The sequence below is a fragment of the Hyla sarda genome, chromosome 2, assembly GCF_029499605.1.
Source record: "Hyla sarda isolate aHylSar1 chromosome 2, aHylSar1.hap1, whole genome shotgun sequence".
Lineage (NCBI taxonomy): Eukaryota > Metazoa > Chordata > Amphibia > Anura > Hylidae > Hyla > Hyla sarda.
In genome coordinates, this window is record NC_079190.1 from 119,891,494 (window position 1) to 119,915,065 (window position 23,572).

At 42.6% G+C, this 23,572-nt stretch overlaps 1 protein-coding gene across 7 annotated transcripts in view; it reads left to right on the forward strand.

The window, feature by feature from the left end:
- ERICH6B (glutamate rich 6B) overlaps nucleotides 1-23,572 on the forward strand; it is a 173,795-nt gene that overhangs the window by 120,173 nt on the left and 30,050 nt on the right. For all 7 annotated transcript variants that reach the window (XM_056555409.1, XM_056555407.1, XM_056555406.1 and 4 more), the window contains 2 exons: nucleotides 5,278-5,360; nucleotides 19,105-19,260. In XM_056555409.1, the coding sequence (XP_056411384.1) occupies nucleotides 5,278-5,360; nucleotides 19,105-19,260 (239 nt within the window). The remainder of the gene's footprint in view (nucleotides 1-5,277; nucleotides 5,361-19,104; nucleotides 19,261-23,572) is intronic.

Sequence of the window (23,572 nt, forward strand, 5' to 3'; positions counted from 1 at the left end):
TGCAACCTAGTGCCGGACCTTGTTTCTTCTTTCACAAGTGAGTAGCCGGAGGCGGTACCGGCCGGTCTACGGCACAGGAGACGAGCTGGGCGTGCACTGGGTGAGCGACTCACAAACCAATCTTGATATATATATATATATATATATATATATATATATATATATATATATATAAAAGGGACGAGTAGTTTCCTCAGGGAGAGGCACAGCTTCCAGTGTAAAACGAATTTTGACTTGGCATTAATCCCAATCAGCTTCTGAGACTTTGTAACTAGAGCTGATCAGAGGGCATGCTACCTTATATGGTGGTGTGGTGAGAAACCTACTTTATATATATATATATTTATATATATATATATATTTAACAATAACAAATGAAAGACAATTTTCTACTTCTGATAATACTAAATATAATAGTTGTATAGTTACCAAATAACACCAGTATACAAGGAGTAAATATTATTACCATACATATTACCAGTATACTGTAACTGATCATCCAGTATACAGAGACTAACAAGCAAAACCATTACTACAAGTAAAACCTTCGTACAGTGGACACATAATGCCACCACACCATGACCACTACAATTACACCACTTAGTAACTGTATAATACAACTTTTCTTCACCATCCAGCCTGGGCCATCATGAAGATTTGTCCTGGCCCCGATTTATCTCAACAGAATCTGCCGAACAAAAATTTTAGGCTCATCATGCCAGCACCCGTCTCACCTATATACAAACCTTCCATCTTTATTACACTCCCCCCCCCCCCCCAAATATAAATGTTAGGCCCCCTCTGTTCCTCCATATAGTAATTAGGTTGCCCACACTGCCTTGATGTAGTTTTAGGCCCCCAAACACTGTCTCCCGTATAATAGTTAGGCCACTACACTGATCCCATATAGTGGTTAGGTCCCTCACATTGTCTCCATAGAGTAGTATAGTAGTTGAATCCTTAAAACTACCCCCATATAGTAGTTTGGTCCAACAAAAAAAAACTCACCTGTCTGACAAAGCTACTTTGTGTTAAACAAAATATATTTTCCTACCTTGTCTATGTATGCTTGGGTCAGTTTTACAAAATGCCTATTAACCTTAGCATGTTATTACGGTTAGTGAAAGAACCGTGTACCCAGAGAATATCTATACCAACACAATGGAAACATTGAAGCATTAAGAACATGTTGCCCTTGTTATAATTCCCCATAAGGGTGCGTTCACAAGGAGTAATTCAAGAGGAATTTACTCAAGTAATTCCTCTTGAATTCTCCGCTCCAAATTAATGCACATCTCCTCTGCCCATTGACTTTAACCTCTTAAGGACATATTCTACTTTAACATAGTGGTAAAAAATGTTGGTAACTTGCATCCTTTCTTGGTGAAAAATCCCAAAATTTGATGAAAAATTTGAAAATTTTGCATTTTTCTAACTTTGAAGCTCTCTGCTTGTAAGGAAAATGGATATTCAAAATAATTTTTTTTATTCACATATACAATATGTCCGCTTTATGTTTGCATCATAAAATGTACAAGTTTTTACTTTTGGAAGACACCAGAGGGCTTCAAAGTTCAGCATCAATTTTCAATTTTTTTCCACATAATTTCCAAACTCACTATTTTTCAGGGACCAGTTACGGCTTGAAGTGGATTTGAAGGGTCTTCATCTTAGAAATACCCCACAAATGGCCCCATTATAAAAACTGCACCCCCCAAAGTATTCAAAATGACATTTGGTCATCCTTTTAACCCTTTAGGTGTTTCACAGGAATAGCAGCAAAGTGAAGGAGAAAATTCACAATCTTCATTTTTTACATTCGCATGTTCTTGTAGACCCAATTTTTTAATTTTTACAAGGGGTAAAAGGAGAAAGTTTATACTTATATTTGTAGCCCAATTTCTCTCGAGTAAGCACATACATCATATGTCTATGTAAAGTGTTCGACGGGCGCAGTAGAGGGCTCAGAAGCGAAGGAGCGACAAGGGGATTTTGGAGAGTACGTTTTTCTGAAAATGTTTTTGGGGGGCACGTTGCATTTAGGAAGCCCCTATGGTGCCAGAACAGCAAATAAAACACATGCCATACCATTTTGGAAACAAGACCCCTTGAGGAACGTAACAAGGTATTAAGTGAGCCTTAATACCCCACAGGTGTTTCACGACTTTTGCATATGTAAAAAAATAATAAAAAAATTCACTACAATGTGTGTTTCCCCCCAAATTTCACATTTTTGCAGGGGTTAATAGCAGAAAATACCCCCAACAATTTGTAATCCCATCTCTTCTGAGTATGGAGGTACCCCATAAGTTGACCAGAAGTGCACTACGGGCGAACTACAATGCTCAGAAGAGAAGGAGTCGTATTTGGATTTTTGAGAGCAAATTTTGCTCGGGGGCATGTCGCATTTAGGAAGCCCCTATGGTGCCAGGACAGCAAAAAAAAAAAAACACATGGCATACCATTTTGGAAACTAGACCCCTCACAGAATGTAATGAGGGGTACAGTGAGCATTTACCCCTGTCAGATCTTTGGAACAGTGGGCTGTACAAAATTTTTAATTTGCACAGCCCACTGTTCCAAAGATCTGTCAGACACCAGCGGGGGGTAAATTCTAACTGCACCCCTCATTACATTCCGTGAGGGGTGTAGTTTCCGAAATGGGGTCACATGTGTTTTTTTTTTTTTTTTTGCGTTTGTCAAAACCGCTGTAACAATCAGCCACCCCTGTGCAAATCACCTCAAATGTACATGGTGCCCTCTCCCTTCTGGGCCTTGTTGTGCGCCCCCAGAGCACTTTGCGCCCACATATGGGGTATCTCCGTAGTAGGGAGAAATTGCATTACAAGTTTGGGGGGCTTTTTTCCCCTTTTACCTCTTGTCAAAATGAAAAGTATAGGGCAGCACCAGCATGTTAGTGTAAACAATTTATTTTTTTACACTAACATGCTGGTGTAGACGCGCCAACTTCACCTTTTCATAAGGGGTGAAAGGAGAAAAAGCCCCCCAAAATTTGTTAGGCAATTTCTCCCGAGTACGGCGATACCCCATATGTGACCCTAAACTGTTGCCTTGAAATACGACAGGGCTCCGAAGTGAGAGCGCCATGTGCATTTGAGGCCTGAATTAGGGATTTGCATAGGGGTGGACATAGGGGTATTCTACCCCAGTGATTCCCAAACAGGGTGCCTCCAGCTGTTGCAAAACTCCCAGCATGCTTGGACAGTCAACGGCTGTCCGGCAATACTGGGAGTTGTTGTTTTGCAACAGCTGGAGGCTCCATTTTGGAAACAGTGGCATACCAGACGTTTTTAATTTTTATTGGGGAGGGGAGGGGGCTGTGTAGGGGTATGTGTATATGTAGTGTTTTTTACTTTTTATTTTATTTTGTGGTAGTGTAGTGTTTTTAGGGTACAGTCACATGGGCGGGGGATTACAGCGAGTTTCCCGCTGCAAGTTTGAGCTGCCGCGCTAAATTTGCTGCACCGCAAACTTGTAGCCTGATACTCACTGTAAGCCCCCTGCCCATGTGAATGTACAGGGGGGGGGACCTCCATCTGTTGCAAAACTCTAACTCCCAGCATGCACAGTCTATCAGTGCATGCTGGTAGTTATAGTTTTGCAACAGCTGGAGGCACACGGGTTGGGAAACACTAAGTTAGGAAACAGACAATGTTTCCCAACCAGTGTGCCTCCAGTTGTTGCAAAACCACTACTCCCAAACATTCTCAGGCATGCTGGAAGTAGTAGTTCGGCAACATCTTTAGAGCCAGATGTTGCCGAACTACAACTCCCAGCATGCTTGGAGTTGTAGTTTTGCAACATCTGGAGGACTACAATTTGCAGACCACTAATACAGTGGTTTGCAATCTGTGCCCTTCCAGATGTTGCAAAACTACAACTCCCAGTACGCCAAAATTGTCCAGGCATGCTGGGAGTTGTAGTTCTGCAACATCTGAAGGGCCAGATGTTACAGAACTACAACTCCCAGATTGCCTGGACAGTAAGGGCATGCTGAGGATGTGTAGTTTTGCAACATCTGGAAGGGCACCGTGGTCTCAAAACTGTGGACCCCCAGATGTTGCAAAACTGCAACTCCCAGCATGCCCAGATGCCAAGGGCTGTCTGGGCATGCTGGGAGTTGTAGTGTAAGGGGACCAGATGGCGCAGTCCAGATCGCTTTACGGCGGTCTGGACTGCTGCAAAGGTCCCACGATGCCGTCAAAGATCAACTCACCTGTCGCCACCTCCTCCGCTGCCAGGATCCGGGTCTTCAGGGACGAGGTAAGTACCGGGCCGGGCCCCAGCCCTCCCCTGTCCCCCGCCGCGTCCTCCGGTCTTCCTCCCGTCCTCTCCGGACTTCAAGGAGCCGGGCAGGGCGAGAGGAAGTAACCGCCCCCCCCCCACCCCCCTGCGATTGGTCGTTTAGCTAACCGAAGAATCGCAGGGGATAGGAGGAGGTGGCTTGCCACCTCGCTCCTAGCCTTCAGCATGGTCCCAGCATGGTCCAGCCGGGATTATGCAAAATTACCGGGCGGTCGGGTCCCAGAGACCGGATCAGCCCGGTATCGCCGCAGATAGCAGGGGCGATTTCCCTCACGATTTGCGGCATACATGGCCCCCCTCGGCGTTTGCCCTGGATGCCTGCTGAAGCATTTCAGCAGGCATCCGCTTCCGATCTCTGCCCGGCGCGCGGCAGGGACCGGAAAACGCCAGGGCGTATGGATACTCCATGGGTCCTTAAGGCCCAGGGTGTGAGGTCGTATCCATATGCCCTGGGTCCTTAAGAGGTTAATGTTATTTCTGCTGGCGTGTTCACACTGCGGAAATTCTGCTAGCAGAATTCCGACGCTGAATTCCGTTCCTCTTGAAGAAAGAACATGTTCATTCTTCAAGCGGAATCCGCTAACAGAAATCAATTGAAGTCAATGGTTAAAAAAAAATTCCGCCCGACATCGTTTTCGCGCAGAATTTGCGCACAATTCGCGGGCAATTTGCGTGGAATTCATGCGCAGTTTGTGCGGAAATGGCTGAAAACCCCTTCACTTCTTTCTCCACCATGTCCGCGCGCAATTCCGCGCAAATTGCGCGCAAATTGCGCACGAAAAAAAATTCTTTTTTCCGCCTGTAAATTTTTCAGCGTGAATTACTCTTCATTTCCTCCGTGTGAACGCACCCTATATTGCAGGGTTGAACTTATTATTTAAGTTTTTTCTGCTGAACTGCAGGTGAACTTATGGTAAACACTATGATACATTTTAACAATTATTTCTACAGAAACCCAAAGAGACTATCAAGCAGTGTTACAGTTCTGGACATAATTTCCTCATCCTCTTTCCAGATGGGACAGGACAGGTGCTGTATCCAACCAAAATCAAGTGATGTTCACAGGTAATGTGTAGTTTAAACCTTTGTGTGCATGTTGTCCAGTCCTTTTGAAGGAGGGGTATCTGAGGCAAATTTTTTGCCCAGTGCGTTCAATCTTGGGGTAACCATCAATATGTGGTGGTCCTCAGGATCCAGATATCGTTGAATACTATTGTGGGACAATGAGCTCAAAGCTGCTGTTTACAACCTGCAGTCTATGAGATGCTGGGACTGTATGCCAGCATAATGTCAGAGATCTTATACCAGCATCTCATAGACCAAGGATTATGTCTCAGTGTCTTAATGACTGCAGACATGAAGAGGCCGACCAGCATTGTCAGGCCTCATTGTTGCCTGTTGGTCCCCGTCATGAGAACGGACGTTAAAGGCACATTAAAGAAAATAATGTCCATAATGTAGAGCACTACCGGCACCACCTCAGGACCTTTAGCAAATAGGGCGGTATTCACATGCAGCAGGAACAAGCAAGCTTAGCTGCAGTGAACTACTGGGGTGCAACAGCATCAGAAATATAGGTGCATAGGATGAAATCAACTTGCTCAAAGAATGTTAATGCAGCACTCACCAGGTAGTAGTTCACAGTGTGTCTTCTTTATTGAAGTAAAAGATACAGCGGCATACACAGGCTGGGGAGCAGGTCAACAGATGTGCAGGGGGGAAGGAGAGGCAACAGACCGTTGCGCGCACATAGCGCTTCATCAGGCCATGCATCATGCGCAAGTGGGTGTGCTCTTAAACCTGCACATGCAGGTATCTCTGTGCTTACAGGTAAACATATTACGTCACAGAAACTGAATACAAAACATATAGTGTTAACACAAAACGTTAAAAGCAAGGAACCTACTATGCATGTGAGTAACCAAAATTACGTAGTGGAATTATGAAGTGATAAACACTCCCATTTCGTTCCTCTCGTTTAAGCCGATCTCATCTGGAGTCTCCGTGCAAAGAATCCATCTGGATTCTTTCATTAGGAGCTTCTGATGCCTGTCTCTTCCCCCAGTAGCATCTTCTACTCTTTCTATTGCAACAAACTTCATGGCAGTGGGATCCCCACCATGACATTCTCTCATATCTATATATATATATATATATAAAACTCAACGTGTGTGTGTGTGTGTGTGTGTGTGTGTATATGTATGTATGTATGTTCCACAAAAACTTCCAAACGGCTGGAGATATTTCAATAATACTTGGTCACATGTTACTTATATATCCACTTAAAATATAGGATAGTTAATTTAACCCTTAACTACCCCCATTTGTGAGGGTTGGGGGTTTTGTTTGAAGTCCAATGCAAATCAATGGGAAATGTATGTAGCCACATAACTTCCATACAGGTCGGGATATGAGGACGGGATGGGAGGTCGAGATAGGAGGTCAATATAGGAGGTCAAGATAGGAGGACAGAATGGTCGGGATAGGAGGTCGAGTTAGCTCGGGATAGGAGGACGGGATAAGAGGTCGAGATAGGAGGTCGGGATAGGAGGACAAGATAGGAGGACGGGATAGGTGGTTGAGATAGGAGGTCGGGATAGGCGGTCGGGATAAGAGGTGGAGATAGGAGGACGGGATAGGGGGTTGAGATAGGAGGACGGGATTGGAGGTCGGGATAGGAGGCCGGGATAGGAGGACGGGATAGGAGGTCGGGATAGGAGGTCGAGATAGGAGGTCGGGATAGGAGGATGGGATAGGAGGTCGAGATAGGAGGTCGAAATCGGAGGTTAACATAGGAGGATGGGATAAGAGGTTGAGATAAGAGGTGGAGATAGGAGGATGGGATAGGGGGTTGAGATAGGAGGACGGGATAGGAGGTCGGGATAAGAGGACGGGATAGGAGGTCGAGATAGGAGGTCGGGATAAGAGGACGGGATAGGAGGTCGAGATAGGAGGTCAGGTCGGGATAGGAGGTCAGGATAGGAGGTCGAGATAGGAGGACAGGATAGGAGGACGGGATAGGAGGATGGGATAGGAGGTCGGGATAGGAGGTCGGGATAGGAGGATGGGATAGGAGGTCGGGATAGGAGGACGGAATAGGAGGTTGGGATAAGAGTTCGGAATAGGAGGTCGGGATATGAGGACGAGATGTGAGGATGGGATATGAGGTTGGGATATGATGACGGGATAGGAGGTCTAGATATGAGGTCAGGATATGGGGTTGGGATATGACAACAATATATGAGGACGGGTTATGAAGTCAAAAGCTTCCTCCTTTGTTTATTTTCCTCCTCAACAAGGATTAGGAAGGAAAAACGGGGCAACGCCAGGTACTCAATCCCTGTGGTCAGTGACCTAATATGTTTGCGTATTCTGTGGTCTTACAGTTTTACCTATATGGAATCTTCCACAGCTACAGATCAAACTGTAGACAACATAGTTAGATCTGCATGTAATGTAAATGTAATGTAATGCATGTAAAATTTCCCCCGTTTCATGGACAACATTTTTGTTGTCTGGGACTGAACGGAGGATACATTTTCAGCCTTTGTCCAGTATTTAAACAAGGTCAATGATGTCAATATGATATTTACATCCACCTTCGGTGACACTACCCTGGAATTCTTGGATGTGAGAATTGAAGTTGTTGACAACTCTTTAACTCTTTAATCACTTCTGGAGTCATAAAATCCTAAAATAAACAGCATCCCTAGAGAAAATCTATTAGTGAAAAAACAGAAAGTAAAGAGACAGGATCGTTTTTTCTTTTAAAAACACACAGATAAATGCTCACATTAAAAGAGCAATTCATTCAGTACATGCTGCAACAAGATGAGGACTTAAAGACACACACCTCCAATATGCCGATCATTACATATATAAAAAACATTACAGTTCAGGATTTCATTAAAAAACATAAAAGAAATAGCAATACTAAAAAATCTTTGGAAAATTTTCCATGTGTGTTATGTTCCTTCTGCAAATTGAATGCAAAATGTAACCAATTCAAGTTGGGAAGTTATACTGTACGGGTCAAACAATGCATTACATGCAGATCTAAGGCTGGGTTCACACCACGTTTTCTCCCATACGGGAGCGCATACGGCAGGGGGGAGCTAAAACCTCGCGCTCCCGTATGCCTTCGTATGCGCTCCCGTATGTCATTCATTTCAATGAGCCGGCCGGAGTGAAACGTTCGGTCCGGTCGGCTCATTTTTGAGCCGTATGCGCTTTTACAACCGGACCTCAAACCGTGGAGCGCATACGAAGGCATAGGGGAGCGCGAGGTTTTAGCTCCCCCCTGTCATATGCGCTCCCGTATGGGAGAAAACGTAGTGTGAACCCAGCCTAACTATGTTGTCTACAGTTTGATCTGTAGCTGTGGAAGATTCTAGATAGGTAAAACTATAAGATTCTTCGCACGGAGACTCTAGGTCAGATCGGCTTAAACGAGCAGAACGAACTGAGAGTGTTTATCACTTCCTAATTCCACTACGTAATTTCGGTTACTCACATGCATAGTAGATTCATTGCTTTTAACGTTTTGTGTTAACCCTATGTGTTTTGTATGCAGTTTCTGTGACGTAATATGTTTAGGGATACCTGCAGGCGCAGGTTTAAAAGCACACCCCCTTGCGGCATGACGCATGGCCTGATGAAGCGCTACGTGTACGCAACGGTCCGTCACCTCATATTTCTGCGTGATAAAATGTCCAAAATATTAAAATAGAATGTTAATGAAACTGCAGGTTTAAAATTGTTTAATTTTGATCACCATGTACCAGAAAGAAAATTATAAAAAGCAATCAAAACGTCCCATTAAAAACAAAGGCGGTAGCAATAAAAACTACACATCTCCTTGCAAAAAACGAGCCCTCATACAGTCACAAAATGACAATTTTTTCTTACAAAAAGTTAGAATTTTTAAAATGTAGTAAACAAAACCTATATAAATTGTGTATCATTGGAATAGTATTCACCTACAGAATAAAAGTAACGTCATTTTTACCGACAAATGCACTGTGTGGAAATGAACCACCCAAACACCCAGTTTCGTGCCCCATTTTTTTATAATTTTTTTTTTCATTGTAGGTTTTGTGAGAAAATCAGTGATGTCATTGCAAAGCACAATTGGCGGTGCAAAAAACAAGCCCTTATATGGGTCTGTAAGTGAAAAAAAAACAATAGGGTTTTGGCTATTATAAGGGCAAAACTGAATAATCCCTGCATCCTTAAAGGGTTAATAAACCTATTTTTTGTTTCCATATTAATAGATTTTGTAACTGTAGCGACATTTTTTTTCTTTCCTTAGCATCTACAGAAATATATAATTGACTCAGCATGCTACATTTTAATGATGGTCCTGATCACAAGAAATGCCCAAGACACATACTGATGGATGTTTATGAGTTTAATGGCCCACATTTACCCGGCAAAGCTTTGATGTAAAATAATCCTTTCGCTCTACAATGTACTTGGCTGCTGTGATGCTGTCACCCTGCCATATAATACTGCTTAATAGCTATGTTTATTAGAAAGTGAACATCAGCTAAGTGATCTGTTCAGTTTAATACACAACCAAGCACACTGTGATTTTCACTATGATACATTATATGAGGAAATGGGACGCAGCAGATCGCAATGCTCCTTTTTTCATTCAGCAGGTCCTACAAACAAGTGTATCGTGGCTCCGTACAAGCCTCAAGTTGTATGGAGCTGTAATGCAGCCCCCAGTAGTCTAGTGGGTTCTACTATACCTCTATAGACAGTAGAACCTCTTTTAGATGGCCATCTAAAATTTAAAGAAAACATTGTGTTTTATGGCAGAGGGCCCCTTAGAGATAAAGTATACAGCCTTCAATTTAAAGGTGGCAAACTTCAGGTTTTCACCTTTTCACAAATGTTTTCAGCAGCTGAATAGAAAAAGGCCGAATCTCTGATTTACTAATATATGCCAGCTTTAATGTTTAGGTGGAAATCATATAATGGTATACATGTAGGTCATAATATTCAATTAGGGAGTATGGAGCGGGCTCAGGAGCTGAATCCATTTCATACATGGCCTGTACTGGTTATGTTATATAGCTTACACCCACGAAAGCAGCCGGGATTAGAGATATCTCTGATCCTGGCAGGTTCTAAATGATGTGGTAAGAGGGGCCCTTCTACAATCTGCCCAATACCGAGTAGTGCCCCTAGGCCTGTTTACCCCTTAAGGACTTAGCCCTTTTTCACCTTAAAGACTCAGCCATTTTTTGCTGAACACTGTCACTTTAAACATTAATAACTCTGGGATGCTTTTAGTTATCATTCTGATTCCGAGATAGTTTTTTCGTGACATATTCTACTTTAACATAGTGGTAAATTTTTGTGGGAAATTGCATCCTTTCTTGGTGAAAAATCCCAAAATTTGATGAAAAAATTGAAAATGTTGCATTTTTCTAACTTTGAAGCTCTCTGCTTGTAAGGAAAATGGATATTCAAAATAAATAATTTTTTGGTTCACATATACAATATGTCTACTTTATGTTTGCATCATAACATTTATGAGTTTTTACTTTTGGAAGACACCAGAGGGCTTCAAAGTTCAGCAGCAATTTTCAAATTTTTCACAAAATTTTCAAACTCACTATTTTTCAGTGACCAGTTCAGTTTTGAAGTGGATTTGAAGGGTCTTCATATTAGAAATACCCCACAAATGACCCCATTATAAAAACAGCACTCCCAAAAGTATTCAAAATGACATTCAGTTAGCGTTTTAACCCTTTAGGTGTTTCACAGGAATAGCAGCAAAGTGAAGGAGAAAATTCACAATCTTCATTTTTTACACTTGCATGTTCTTGTACACCCAATTTTTGAATTTTTGCAAGGGGTAAAAAGGAGACAATTTTTACTTGTATTTGAAACCCAATTTCAAATACAAGTAAAGTGTTCGGCGGGCGCAGTAGAGGGCTCAGAAGGGAAGGAGCGACAAATGGTTTTTGGGGGGCATGTCACCTTTAGGAAGCCCCTATGGAGCCAGAACAGCAAAAAAAAAAACACATGGCATACCATTTAGGAAACTAGACCCCTCGGGGAACAGAACAAGGGGTAAAGTGATCCTCAATACCCCACAGGTGATTCACGACTTTTGCATATGTAAAAAAAATAAAACATTTTCCTAAAATGCTTGGTTTCCCAAAAAAATTACATTTTTAAAAAGGGTAATAGCAGAAAATACCCCCCAAAATTTGAAGCCCAATTTCTCCCGATTCAGAAAACACCCCATATGGGGGTGAAAAGTGCTCTGCTGGCGCACTACAGGTCTCAGAAGAGAAGGAGTCACGTTTGGCTTTTTGAAAGCAAATTTTGCTCTGGGGGAATGCCGCATTTAGGAAGCCCCTATGGTGCCAGAACAGCAAAAAAAAAAAACACATGGCATTATATTTTGGAAACTAGACCCCTTGGGGAATGTGACAAGGGGTTAAGTGAACCTTTATACCCCACAGGTGTTTCACGACTTTTGCATATGTAAAATAAAATATTTTTTTTACCTAAAATGCTTGTTTTCCCAAAAATGTTACATTTTTAAAAAGGGTAAAAGCAGAAAATACCCCCAAAATTTGTAACACAATTTCTCCCGAGTATGGCGATACCCCATATGTGGCCCTAAACTGTTGCCTTGAAATACGACAGGGCTCCAAAGTGAGAGCGCTGTGCGCATTTGAGGCCTAAATTAGGGACTTGCATAGGGGTGGACATAGGTGTATTCTACGCCAGTGAATCCTAAACAGGGTGCCTCCAGCTGTTGTAAAACTCCCAGCATGCCTGGACAGTCAGTGGCTGTCTGGCAATACTGGGAGTAGTTGTTTTGCAACAGCTGGAGGCTCCGTTTTGGAAACCGTGGCGTACCAGACGTTTTTCATTTTTATTGGGGAGGGGAGGGGGCTGTGTAGGGGTATGTGTATATGTAGTGCTTTTTACTTTTTATTTTATTTTGTGTTAGTGTAGTGTGGTGTAGTGTTTTTAGGGTACAGTCACACGGGCGGGGGTTCAGAGTAGTTTCTCGCTGGCAGTTTGAGCTGCGGCAGAAAATTTGCCGCAGCTCAAACTTGCAGCCGGATACTTACTGTAAACCTCCGCCCATGTGAGCATACCCTGAACGTTCACATTGGGGGGGGGGGGGGGGGCATCCAGCTGTTGCAAAACTACAACTCCCAGCATGCGCTGACAGACTGTACATGCTAAGAGTTTTAGTTTTGCAACAGCTGTAGGCACACTGGTTATGTATCACTGAGTTTGTGACCTAACTCAGTGTTTCACAACCAGTGTGCCTCCAGCTGTTGCAAAACTACAACTCCCAGCATGTATGGTGCATGCTGGGAGTTGTAGTTTGCAACAGCTGGAGGCAAACCGGTCGTGATACACTGAGTTAGGTAAAAAAAAATCTCTGAGTTTCACAACCAGTGTGCCTTCAGCTGCAAAACTACAACTCTCAGCAGTCACCGACAGCCAACGGGCATGCTGGGAGTTGTAGTTATGCAACCAGCAGATGCACCACTACAACTCCGAGCATGCACTTTAGCTGTTTGTGCAAGCTGGGAGTTGTAGTTATACAACAGCTGAAGGTGCACTTTTCCATAGAAAAAATGTGCCTCCAGCTGTTGCAAAACTATAAGTCCCAGCATGCCCATAAGGGAATGCTGGGAGTTGTGGTGGTCTGCCTCCTGCTGTTGCATAACTACAACTCCCAGCATGCCCTTTTTGCATGCTGGGAGCTGTTGCTAAGCAACAGCAGGAGGCTGTCACTCACCTCCAACTGCAGATCCACGCCGCCGCTGCAGGTCAGTCCGCCACCACCACCGCCGCTCCTGGGGCCCCGATCCCAACGTTGATGCCGGGGATCGGGGTCCCCAGCTGCTGGGGTCCTCTTCCCGCACCCGATCACGTGCTCCGGAAGAGGGGCGGAGCGGGTTGCCGGAGTGACACCCGAAGCAGGTGCCCTGATTGGTCGGCCGGTAAACCGCCCGACGAATCAGGGCGAGCGTGAGTTGGCACCAGTGCCAACTCACCCCTGCTGGCTATGGCTGTTCGGGGCCGTGAGAGACGGCCCCGAACAGCCTGTAATTCCGGGTTATCGGGTCACTGGAGACCCGATTGACCCGGAAGCCGCCGCAGATCGCTGGGCTGAATTGTCCAGCAATCTGCGGCCATCGCCAACATGGGGGCCCCTGGGCGATATGCCGCGATGCCTGCTGAACGATGGGGACCGGAATTCCCACGGGCGTATGGATACGCCCTGTGTCCTTAAGGACTCGGAATTTAGGGGGCGTATCCATACGCCCTGTGTCCTGAAGAAGTTAAAGGGGTACTACCGTGGAAAACTTTTTTTTTTTTTTAAATCAACTGGTGCCAGAAAGACAGTGCTCTCTGCTGACCTCTGCTGTCCATTTTAGGAACTGTCCAGAGCAGGATAAAATCCCCATAGCAAACATATGCTGCTCTGGACAGTTCCTAAAATGGACAGCAGAGAGAGCACTGTGGTCATGACATCAGAGAAATCTAAAAAGTAAAGCATTTCCTCTGTAGTATATAGCCCCTAAAAAGTACTGGAAGCATTAAGATTTTTTTAATAGAAGTCATTTACAAATCTGCATAACTTTCTGGCACCAGTTGATTTAAAAAAAATAAATAAAAAAAAATAGTTTTCCACAGGAGTACCCCTTTAATCTAACACTGTACCAGAGCAGGCAAAGTGCAATACAAAAGTCTAGCAGTATATATAAGTGTGCAGGTGATCAAATGTCCAAATCCTCTAGAAGGGGACTAAAAGAAAAAGAAAAAAAGCTTTTGAAAATATATAAAAAAAATAAAAAAAACAACAACAACAAAATAAAATCAACATATTAAAAAGCTGGAAAAATCATATATTTATATAAAAAAAAACATAGAATACATACAGTAATTGATATTATTACAACACTCTAAAAAGTGTCCCCTCAGTGGGAGCTATACTCACCTGTCTGCTGCACTGAAATGATGCCCCCTCAGCTCCTCAACAGTCCATGCAAGGACCGCGTGACCACTCTGCTCTGTCTGTTTAGGTAGCAGAGTGCTGACGAGGACTGTCAATAACTGAGGGGGCGTCATTACAGCCAGAGTAGATGGGACTAGGTACGTATAGTAGACCCCACTCAGGAGTGAAGTGTGCACACTTAAAGGGGTTATCCGGCCAAAGAGCAGCACCTGCATTCTATGCAGGGCTGCGTCTCCAGTCTCGGAAAGCCGTTTGTTTCCAGGACTGGAGACATGACATATCACCAAGCCCCTCGTGACACCATGCCCCCTCCATTAAAGTCACGCTCCCTCCCATAGACATGAATGGAAAGGGCGTGGCATGACATCACTACTCGGTGTGGCGTTACATCACATCTCCAGTCCCAGAAACAAAGAGCTTTCCGAGACTGGAGACGCAACCCCGCATAAAATGCGGGTGGTGCAGGGAAATCACGGGGGTCCCAGCGGCGGGCCCTCCGTGATCAGACATGTTATCCTTATCCTTTGGATAGGGGGTAAGATGTCTTTGGAAGGAATACCCCTTTAGCGAGTTTATAGCTCATGATTACAGCATCAATCTCAACTTTTCACATGTATGGGCATCATATCAAAAGTTGTTTTAAATTACAGTAACTCTTTAAAATATCCTGTTAAAGTGAACACCAGAAAAAACAAACAAATATTATTATTATAATTATTTTAATAATTACTATTATTTTTGTTTAAATAGTAAGACAAAATTACAGAAGTGGTACATTGTTTGAATTGTATTAACCCACAGAATAAGGTAAATACCATTTGTACAGCAGATTAAACATCATAAAAACAAACCCCCAAACAATTACATACCACTTCTCAATACACTACCTAAAATCCACGTAAAATCCTGTGTTATTGCCGTTTCATTGCAGTACTGTTGCAGTATTGTTACAATACTGAATAATCACAGAAAACTGCAACAAATGAATGCAGCCTAAACCCTACACATAATTATTCAAAAACAATGAGCCTTCATATAGCTATGAAAATGGAAACTTACTAAAGTTATGGCACTTGGACGTAAGGATGAAAAAATGATGCAGTCAACAAAAATCCCTGTGCTGAAAAGCAGCTGAATGTCCTTTAGTAAAGTGAAATGCTGTGAATAAATTCATCAAAAATGATCTTCAAATTAGAAGACTGCAGATTGAGGCTCTTGTTGAAACACAATTTACTCTGTTTAATCCTGCTAAAAAGTTAAAGATTGCTTTTCCACTTAACACAAATGAAGGTCCACTTAACCGCCCTATCAGTTCAGGAATGCCTCCAGTGCATCTAATTCCTCTATTTGGCCAGCTTTACTCAGTCAGATGCTGCATCTGGACCTAGAAATCCATGTACTCCTTTGTGAATTCAGCCAAATTTTAATATTCATGAGACATTAGAGAGTATAGTCATTCTATTATTTTATTAACTGTTATTTTCATAATGTTTAATCTTTTTCTTATTACCGTATATACTCGAGTATAAGCCGAGTTTTTCAGCACGATTTTTCGTGCTGAAAACACCCCCCTCGGCTTATACTCGAGTGAACTCTCCGCCCTCAGTGGTCTTCAACCTGTGGACCTCCAGAGGTTTCAAAACTACAACTCCCAGCAAGCCCGGGCAGCCGATGGCTGCCCGGGCTTGCTGGGAGTTGTAGTTTTGAAACCTCTGGAGGTCCGCAGGTTGAAGACCACTGCGGCCTTCGACATCATCCAGCCCCCTCTCACCCCCTTTAGTTCTGTACTCGCCTCCGCTCGGCGGGACGTTAGAGTGCACTGGTCCGGTGCTGCAGGACTGTCCGGTGGGGAGGTCGTCCGGTGGGATAGTGGCTCCGGGCTGTCATCTTCACCGGGGGCACCTCTTCTCCGCGCTTCGGGGATGATGAAGGGGGGGGTATGGGATGATGACAAGGGGATGATGACAGGCGGTGATGATGAAGGGGGGATGATGATAGGCGGTAATGATGAAGGGGGGGGATGATGACGGGGGTCTGGATGATGACAGGGGGAATGATGTATTTCCCACCCTAGGCTTATACTCAAGTCAATAACTTTTCCTGGGATTTTGGGGTGAAATTAGGGGCCTCGGCTTATATTCGGGTCGGCTTATACTCGAGTATATACGGTAGGCTGTTTTTTTTTTTTTTCAATAAAAATATTTTAAAGTGTACTTGTCAGATTTCACAAATCATAAATCTAATTTATGCCTCTATCACCTATATTTATTTTAAATATACCTATTTTCATTGGCTCACAGTGTTAGGAATCCTCTCAAGGGCAGGAGGCGTTTTCCTCCCTTGTGGTGGGGGGAGGTGATTGGTGTGTCTGCTCATGCAGCCTTGTCCAGAAGTCTTCTCTTGTCTATAGTCCAGTCCCACAAAAAAGAAATCTAATGCACTATGGAGCATCGTGCTCCAGTCACACTTAACACAAAAGCAGCATGGATTGAAAATGCACAGGCAATTGGTCCTTTGGAACAGCTGATAGGTGCTCTATCTAACTTCTTAGATAAATAGCCATATAAATATAATCCTCAGAAAGAAAGTATAAAATGGAGCACTCACCGCAATGTTCAATCTTCTTTTATTGTGTAAAAAAACTTACATTAAAGAGGTACGGGGACCATGGTTGGGCAACAGTTTCGCACCAGCAGGTGCTTCGTCCATTCATTCGAATGGCAATCTGGTTATTCCTTGGCTGCAATTGATGTTGAGAGCCTGTCCATTCTCATCCGTGTGAATGCAGGTACACAGGCTATCCATCAATTTTTACAGGAAAATCAATTGTACAGGTAAATCAGATGATTTAATTGAATTTACTTGTGAGGCTCTTTATTCTGTTTTATCAAATAACACATTCAGATATGATGAACAGTGGTACCGGCAATGGGTACACCAGTATCCTGTACGTATGCAAATTTATACCTAGCCAGTTTTGAAAGTGTTTATGTTTATTCTTCTAATAACCCTTTCGTTTCTCATATTAAATCTTTTTTGCGGTATGTGGATGATATTCTCATTGTATGGGATGGCACAGAGGAGCAATTTAATTCATGTGTATCGTATCTCATTCGCCCTAACCATTTTAATATGAGATTCACGTCCACGTACGGCAACAAAGTAATAGAATTTTTGGATACTAAAATCTATGTAAAAAATGCCACTTTAATTGTAGCAAGTTATTGCAAGCCCATTGCTAGAAATACTCTTCTGCATTTCTCTAGTTTTCATCCATATCATACAAAAAGGGCCAATCCCCTATAGTCAGTTCGTACGACTTAAACAGTGAGAATGATGCTTACCAAGTACAAGCTAATGAATTAAAAGATCATTTATTAAAACAGGGTTATCCTTTACAACTAATTGAAACTGCATATCTGAAAGCTGAGAAATTGTGTAGGGACGATTTACTAAAATCTCAAAACAACAGGAATTCCAATAAAAGTAACAAGCGTTTAGTTTTTTTCTTTTAAGAATAATACACCTGTCAATCAAATAATTTAGAAAAAGCCATAAACAAATATTGGTACATGCTTGAACAAGATCCTGATCTAAAAACAGTTGCCATGAATAAACCTGGGTCACTTATTGCAGTAATCACACTATTGCAGATTTTATGAAAAGACGCACAAGTGTGCGCTTGAACAGGACAGAAAACTAGTTAACGGAAACTGCGCCGAAAGGCAATTTTGCGTGTGGCCACTGACCCGTTTGTAAATTTAATCTGAAAAGTTAAAATATCTGCTTAGGAGGTCATTTTCTGCAGATTGATCAGTTGATTACATACAGAAGTGACCATGTAGTGTACAGATTGATATGTCCATGCCAATACTTTTGTATTGGTAAAACTAATCGTAACCTTTTTATCCGTATGAGAGAACACTTTAATTCCATCCGGACAGGTAAGGGTGTTCCCCACACATTAATGAACATCACAATGGTGACGTGACAGTATTGCGGTTTTTAGGCTTGAAAATAACTTTTAGCCCAACCCAAGGTGGAGACTGGGATAACATTTTATTTCAGCATGAAACTAGATTGATATTAAAGTTAAATGCTTTAGGTCCCCTAGGTCTTATTGACAGGGAAGACTGTGCTTCATTTCTATAACTTGATTTTAATGTGTGTTTCACTGGTGGTATATGTTTAATGACATTTGTGTATGTGTGGTGATGTCCCACCCCCTTCTCCACACCTCTTTGTTAAATTGCACTCAACATCAGTGGAGGCCGGACAAAGCACCTACTGGTGCAAAACTGTTGCCTGACCACAATCCTCGTACCTTTTCAGTGTCTCCATGCTATGTCTATATATAGAAGATTTAACATTGCGGTGAGTGTTCCATCTTATACTTTCTTTCTGAGGATTATTCTCTTGTCTATGAATCATGGACAAGCAGATGCTGCTGCAGGACTGGTTAGTGTCCCAGTTGGTATGGGGACCCCTAGTGGTGGGATTTTCAGGAGCCGTTTTCTTTATTAAATATTCAAAAAATAAATGAAAAATAAACAACCATATTACAAAAGGTGTTATATTTTCATCAGTAACAACATATAAAAAGTTTTTGGATCTGACAGTGCTCATTTAAGTACTCTAAAATGTAAACTGTAATATTTTAAGTATTCAACTGATATTATACTATCTGTGCCTTGTATTTTACATTAGTAGCAACAACTTATTTTGGTTGCTGACATAATCCTTCTTCCTTGACTACGAATCAGATATCCATCAGGAAATATTGGTATCTTGATGGCCTGTTCAAAACCCACCCGTTTTATCTTTATCATATTGGAGGATACTGAGAAGAAACCAAAGATTCAAGCCATTTTTATGAGTAATGGTCATGCAGCCTGCTACCACCTTAATGGAAAGCTTTGGTAAGTTGAATGGTATATTAAAAGACAATTTAAAGCAAGACACTAGAGAAAAACATTTTATATAATACAGGACTGACTGGCAAATCTCTCTGTTATCATTCTTTGAGACTGTCATGTATCAGCAATCAGTAAATCGGTGTAATAGAGGTGCTGTTACATGCTCAAAACATTTCCAGATGAATACAGGGGATATTAAAACATCATATATCCTTAAATGAAGCAAGATAATGGCCCTTATTTACTAAGAGTAGAGTATAGGTTTTTTTGTGGGTTTTAATTCCCTACAATTCATTTTCCATGGTATTTACTAAGGTTTCCCTACATTTTGCACGTTTCCCTACATTTTGCTTTTTTTACACATGCTCTGATCCCTCTGGTTTTCCTTAGCTCAAATCCACCACATTTTATGTGGAAATCTTAGTATATTTGTTGGGTTTTTGTGAAAATGTCGGTAACACGCCCCTTTTCGGAGATCCCACCGCTTCCACAGTGGCCACACCCCCTTTTTGGGTTTTCTTAGCAAAATGGAGAGTTAGACGGGGTTTTTCCAATTTTGGCACAAAATCTGACGCAGACAGAATTTCTGGAGCAATGCGACAGAATTGGCCGCAATGCGACAGAAACTGGCGCACAACCCGACAAAACATGTCGGGTTTGCAATAGTAAATGAGGGCCAATATGTAAAGTTTGAACTCAGCACATAGATTTATCTCAATAAATGTACTAGAACCACTCCAAAAAGGTCCAAATTTTCTACCAATTTAAGAAGAAGAAACACTGTCCACAAATGACAATAATTGTGGATAAATATAAATGCATTAAAGAAGAACTGTACTGTCACTGTACTTGCTCTCCTCTAACTTATATCTTAGTTCAGTAAAGAATAGATCAGTGACATAGAACTTCTGTTCCCTCTCCCACACTATAGAGTCTCATATGTGATATAGCTACAGTCTGTCTCCTTGTGATGGGTTTTAGATCTTACACACTGAAGATTAGTGTCAAGATCGATCACACAACATACACTAAAGAATCAAAGATAAGCAGTCTGATCAGTGGAGGTATATAACTATGCAGCTCTGTGTGCACTCTATATTATTGCATCCATTGTCTCTTAGGGTAGATATTAAATCTTCAACAGTAATCTGGAAGGGACATTGAGATAAACAAGGTGAGTGGAGCGGAGAGGAAAGGAGACTGAGGTGCCAGGAGGGATCCTGTAGTTCACAGGAAGTCAGTAAGGGTGCATTAACACTGCATTTTTTTTTTTAATGAGCTGGTCAAAGTCGGCTCATATCAGTGTTATACTAGTTAAACAACATATAAGAAACAGAAAACATTGCTAAATGAAAATTATGTTTCGTCTTTTAAAATTTACAATATGCCGCTGATTAGTTCATGAAACCATGGAAAGTTGCAGCTTTATTATGAACTAATTCAATATTTGTTCAGCTCAGTTGGGTCTTGTCTAAATTTTAGCCGATCACGACGTGACAATTTACCCCTCGTTATCAAACAATGAGTCAAAAGTCGAAAATGTATTTCGACTTTTTAAAACATTTAACCGATAAACAAAGATAAGGTTATTTTGAACCCTAACAGAATAAAAATGGGTATTCAGACCTCATGGAACAGTTAGTGAGATGGTGGTATGATTTAGGGGTTTTGCAATAAAATGGGATATGATATCTATTGTATATAATAAGACAGGAGATGCTGCTGGTTATACAATATAATTTAATTCATACAACAATACAATAAAATGCTGTACCCTGAGCAGGGCCCTTGCTACAGGGTTACAGACTTACAGATTAATTGAAATAAACTAAAATAAGTTATAAAATGTTATAAATATACATTTTGATAAGATGCATGAGAATTCTGCCACTTTCCATCCAGCAGGCACGGGTATGCGCCTGGCCTGCTGGATGGAAAATACCTGCGATCCTGGAGTGGTGCGTAAGTTAATGCGGTAGGAGGTGATGGAACTTGCCTGTCTGCCGGGTAAGACATGGTCTGATTTCTGGATGGCACGGAGCGGCGTCTGGCTCGGTTCAGATAAGTCCAGGCTGTGGATGAAATACAAGTGCTCCTGGCAGCGGCGTCCTTGCGCAGTTGGTGCCATTCAGGTGCACACTGAACGATGGTACACTAAGCAGGGGACTACAGCGCCTGCAAGTAGGTGAACATAGGGTTATAAGGTTATTAGCGGTGGCCGATCATGCAGTTCGATACAAATTTATTTGCGGCAAATCTATATAGTTAGGAGACCATATAGTGTCTGAATGGCACAGACAGCAGTTGGCAGCATCATGAGTAGACACTGTGGGGGACATTTACTAATCTAGTCTATTCTGGGTATGCTTATAGACCAGTGGTAGTCTCCTGTCTATTGTGCTCCTAATTTATCAAATGTCTCACAGCCCTTGATAAATTCTGTGCTCAGACTTCAGGGTCTACAGCTTAAACTGCATTTAGACCTGCTCCAACATGGTCTGACATTTCAGCGTATTTTGGGCAGATGCGACTTGTCGCACAAAAGTCGCACTTGATAAATTCAGCACCAATGCATTTTCCAATGCATTTCCATCTAAAATAGACTTGCATGTATCATGTTCTAAAAATCCTCTACAGCAAAAGTCGCAGAAAAGTCGCACATATTTAGACTGCGACTTTCTGTGCGACAAATTTAGACAGGAAAAACCAGTCTAAATCTTTTGATAAATCTCCCCCTGTGTGTTCCAGTGACATTAGCTCATCGGAGGAACAGGAAAACATGATACAACTTAATTCTGCAACTGAAGAACCACAACAAAGAATGAACGACTTAAAGCCTACTGGAACTGAGGAACTTCAAAATGGTAAATCTACCACCTGGGATAGTCAGTCAATTCCAACAGCCGGTGGTCAGTATCCACAGTTCCCTGTTTCTGCTAGTCCTTGACAAAATTCCTTTTATTACTGGTCTGGTATCAACATGGCAATAATGCTGGGAGAGTAACTCAAGGATAGCCACATGTTTCCTACAATACACAGTCAATATATGGAGACCATATAGTGGCTGAATGACACAACCTGGGGGTGGCTGAAGCATGAGGAGACCATATAGTGTCTGAATGGCACAGCCAGGAGTTGGTAGCAGCATGAGTAGACCCTAGGGCTTCACAATCCCGAAGATTAAAAGATGAATTCTAAATTTTAACCGAACATATTGGGTAGCTAGTGCTACCATAACAACATTTTTTATTCCCAGACCCAGGCCCAGCAGAATCAGTAAACAATATATTGCCTGAATGGCACAGCCTGGAGGTGGCTGACGCATGAGGAGACCATATAATGTCTTTATGGCACAGCCTGGAGTTGGCAAAAGCATGAGGAGACCATTGAAATTAAATAATTTTAAATACAAATTTAAGATTTTTAAATTGAAATTGAGGGTTTTGAAATTGAACACTTAACTCCCAAGTTTTAGTGTCCCGGGCCCCGGCGTGTGGGTACAAAGGACCTAATCTAACAAGGAGTCACATGGCAGCACAATGACAGAGCCTGGAGGTGGCATCAGTAGGAGAAGACCATATAGTGGCTGAATGACACAGCCTGAAGTTGGCTGAAGCATGAGAAGAGACCATATAGTGGCCGAATGAGACAGCCTGGAGGTGGCAGCAGCAGCATCAGGAGTCCTGAAAGTGACCCAGTGACAGAGTGGTGCGGAGGGTGGCAATACCAGTGCCCGGTGACGAAGGTGGGTGAAAAAAGGTCTGATGTGGAGGAATGTTTGTAACTGGGGAGCAGCGCCTTAAATCTGTTTGGCACTATCCATATTTGTGAAGTGTTGGTGTGGCACCATGGTCAATCTACTCTCATGCATCAGGCATTGGTGGTTGGAAATCCTGGCTGATCCATTTCTGATTCATCTTCACAAAGGTCAGTCTCTCCAGATTTTTCGTGGACAGACGAGTTCTCCTTGGGGTGACTATGGCCCCGGCCACACTAAACACCCGCTCTGATGGCACACTACTGGCCGGGCAGGACAGCTTTTCCTGGGAAAACTCTGCTAGTTGCGGCCACAAATCAAGTTTGGCTGCCCAGAAATCCAGCGGATCTTCAAGGTGTGTGCATGGGCATGTCAAGGTATGCCACCACCTGCTGGTTCAGGTCCTGCTCCAGGTCTACAGTACCTGCTGCTGATGAGTTGCTTCACTATGCGGGTGAAGAAAACTACTCATCAGCGACTGTAGACTCAGGCTGCTGTTGATGGAGCCGGTAATGCTCCTGCCACCCCACCCCTCCCCAGCAGCCATGGCAGTGAAAG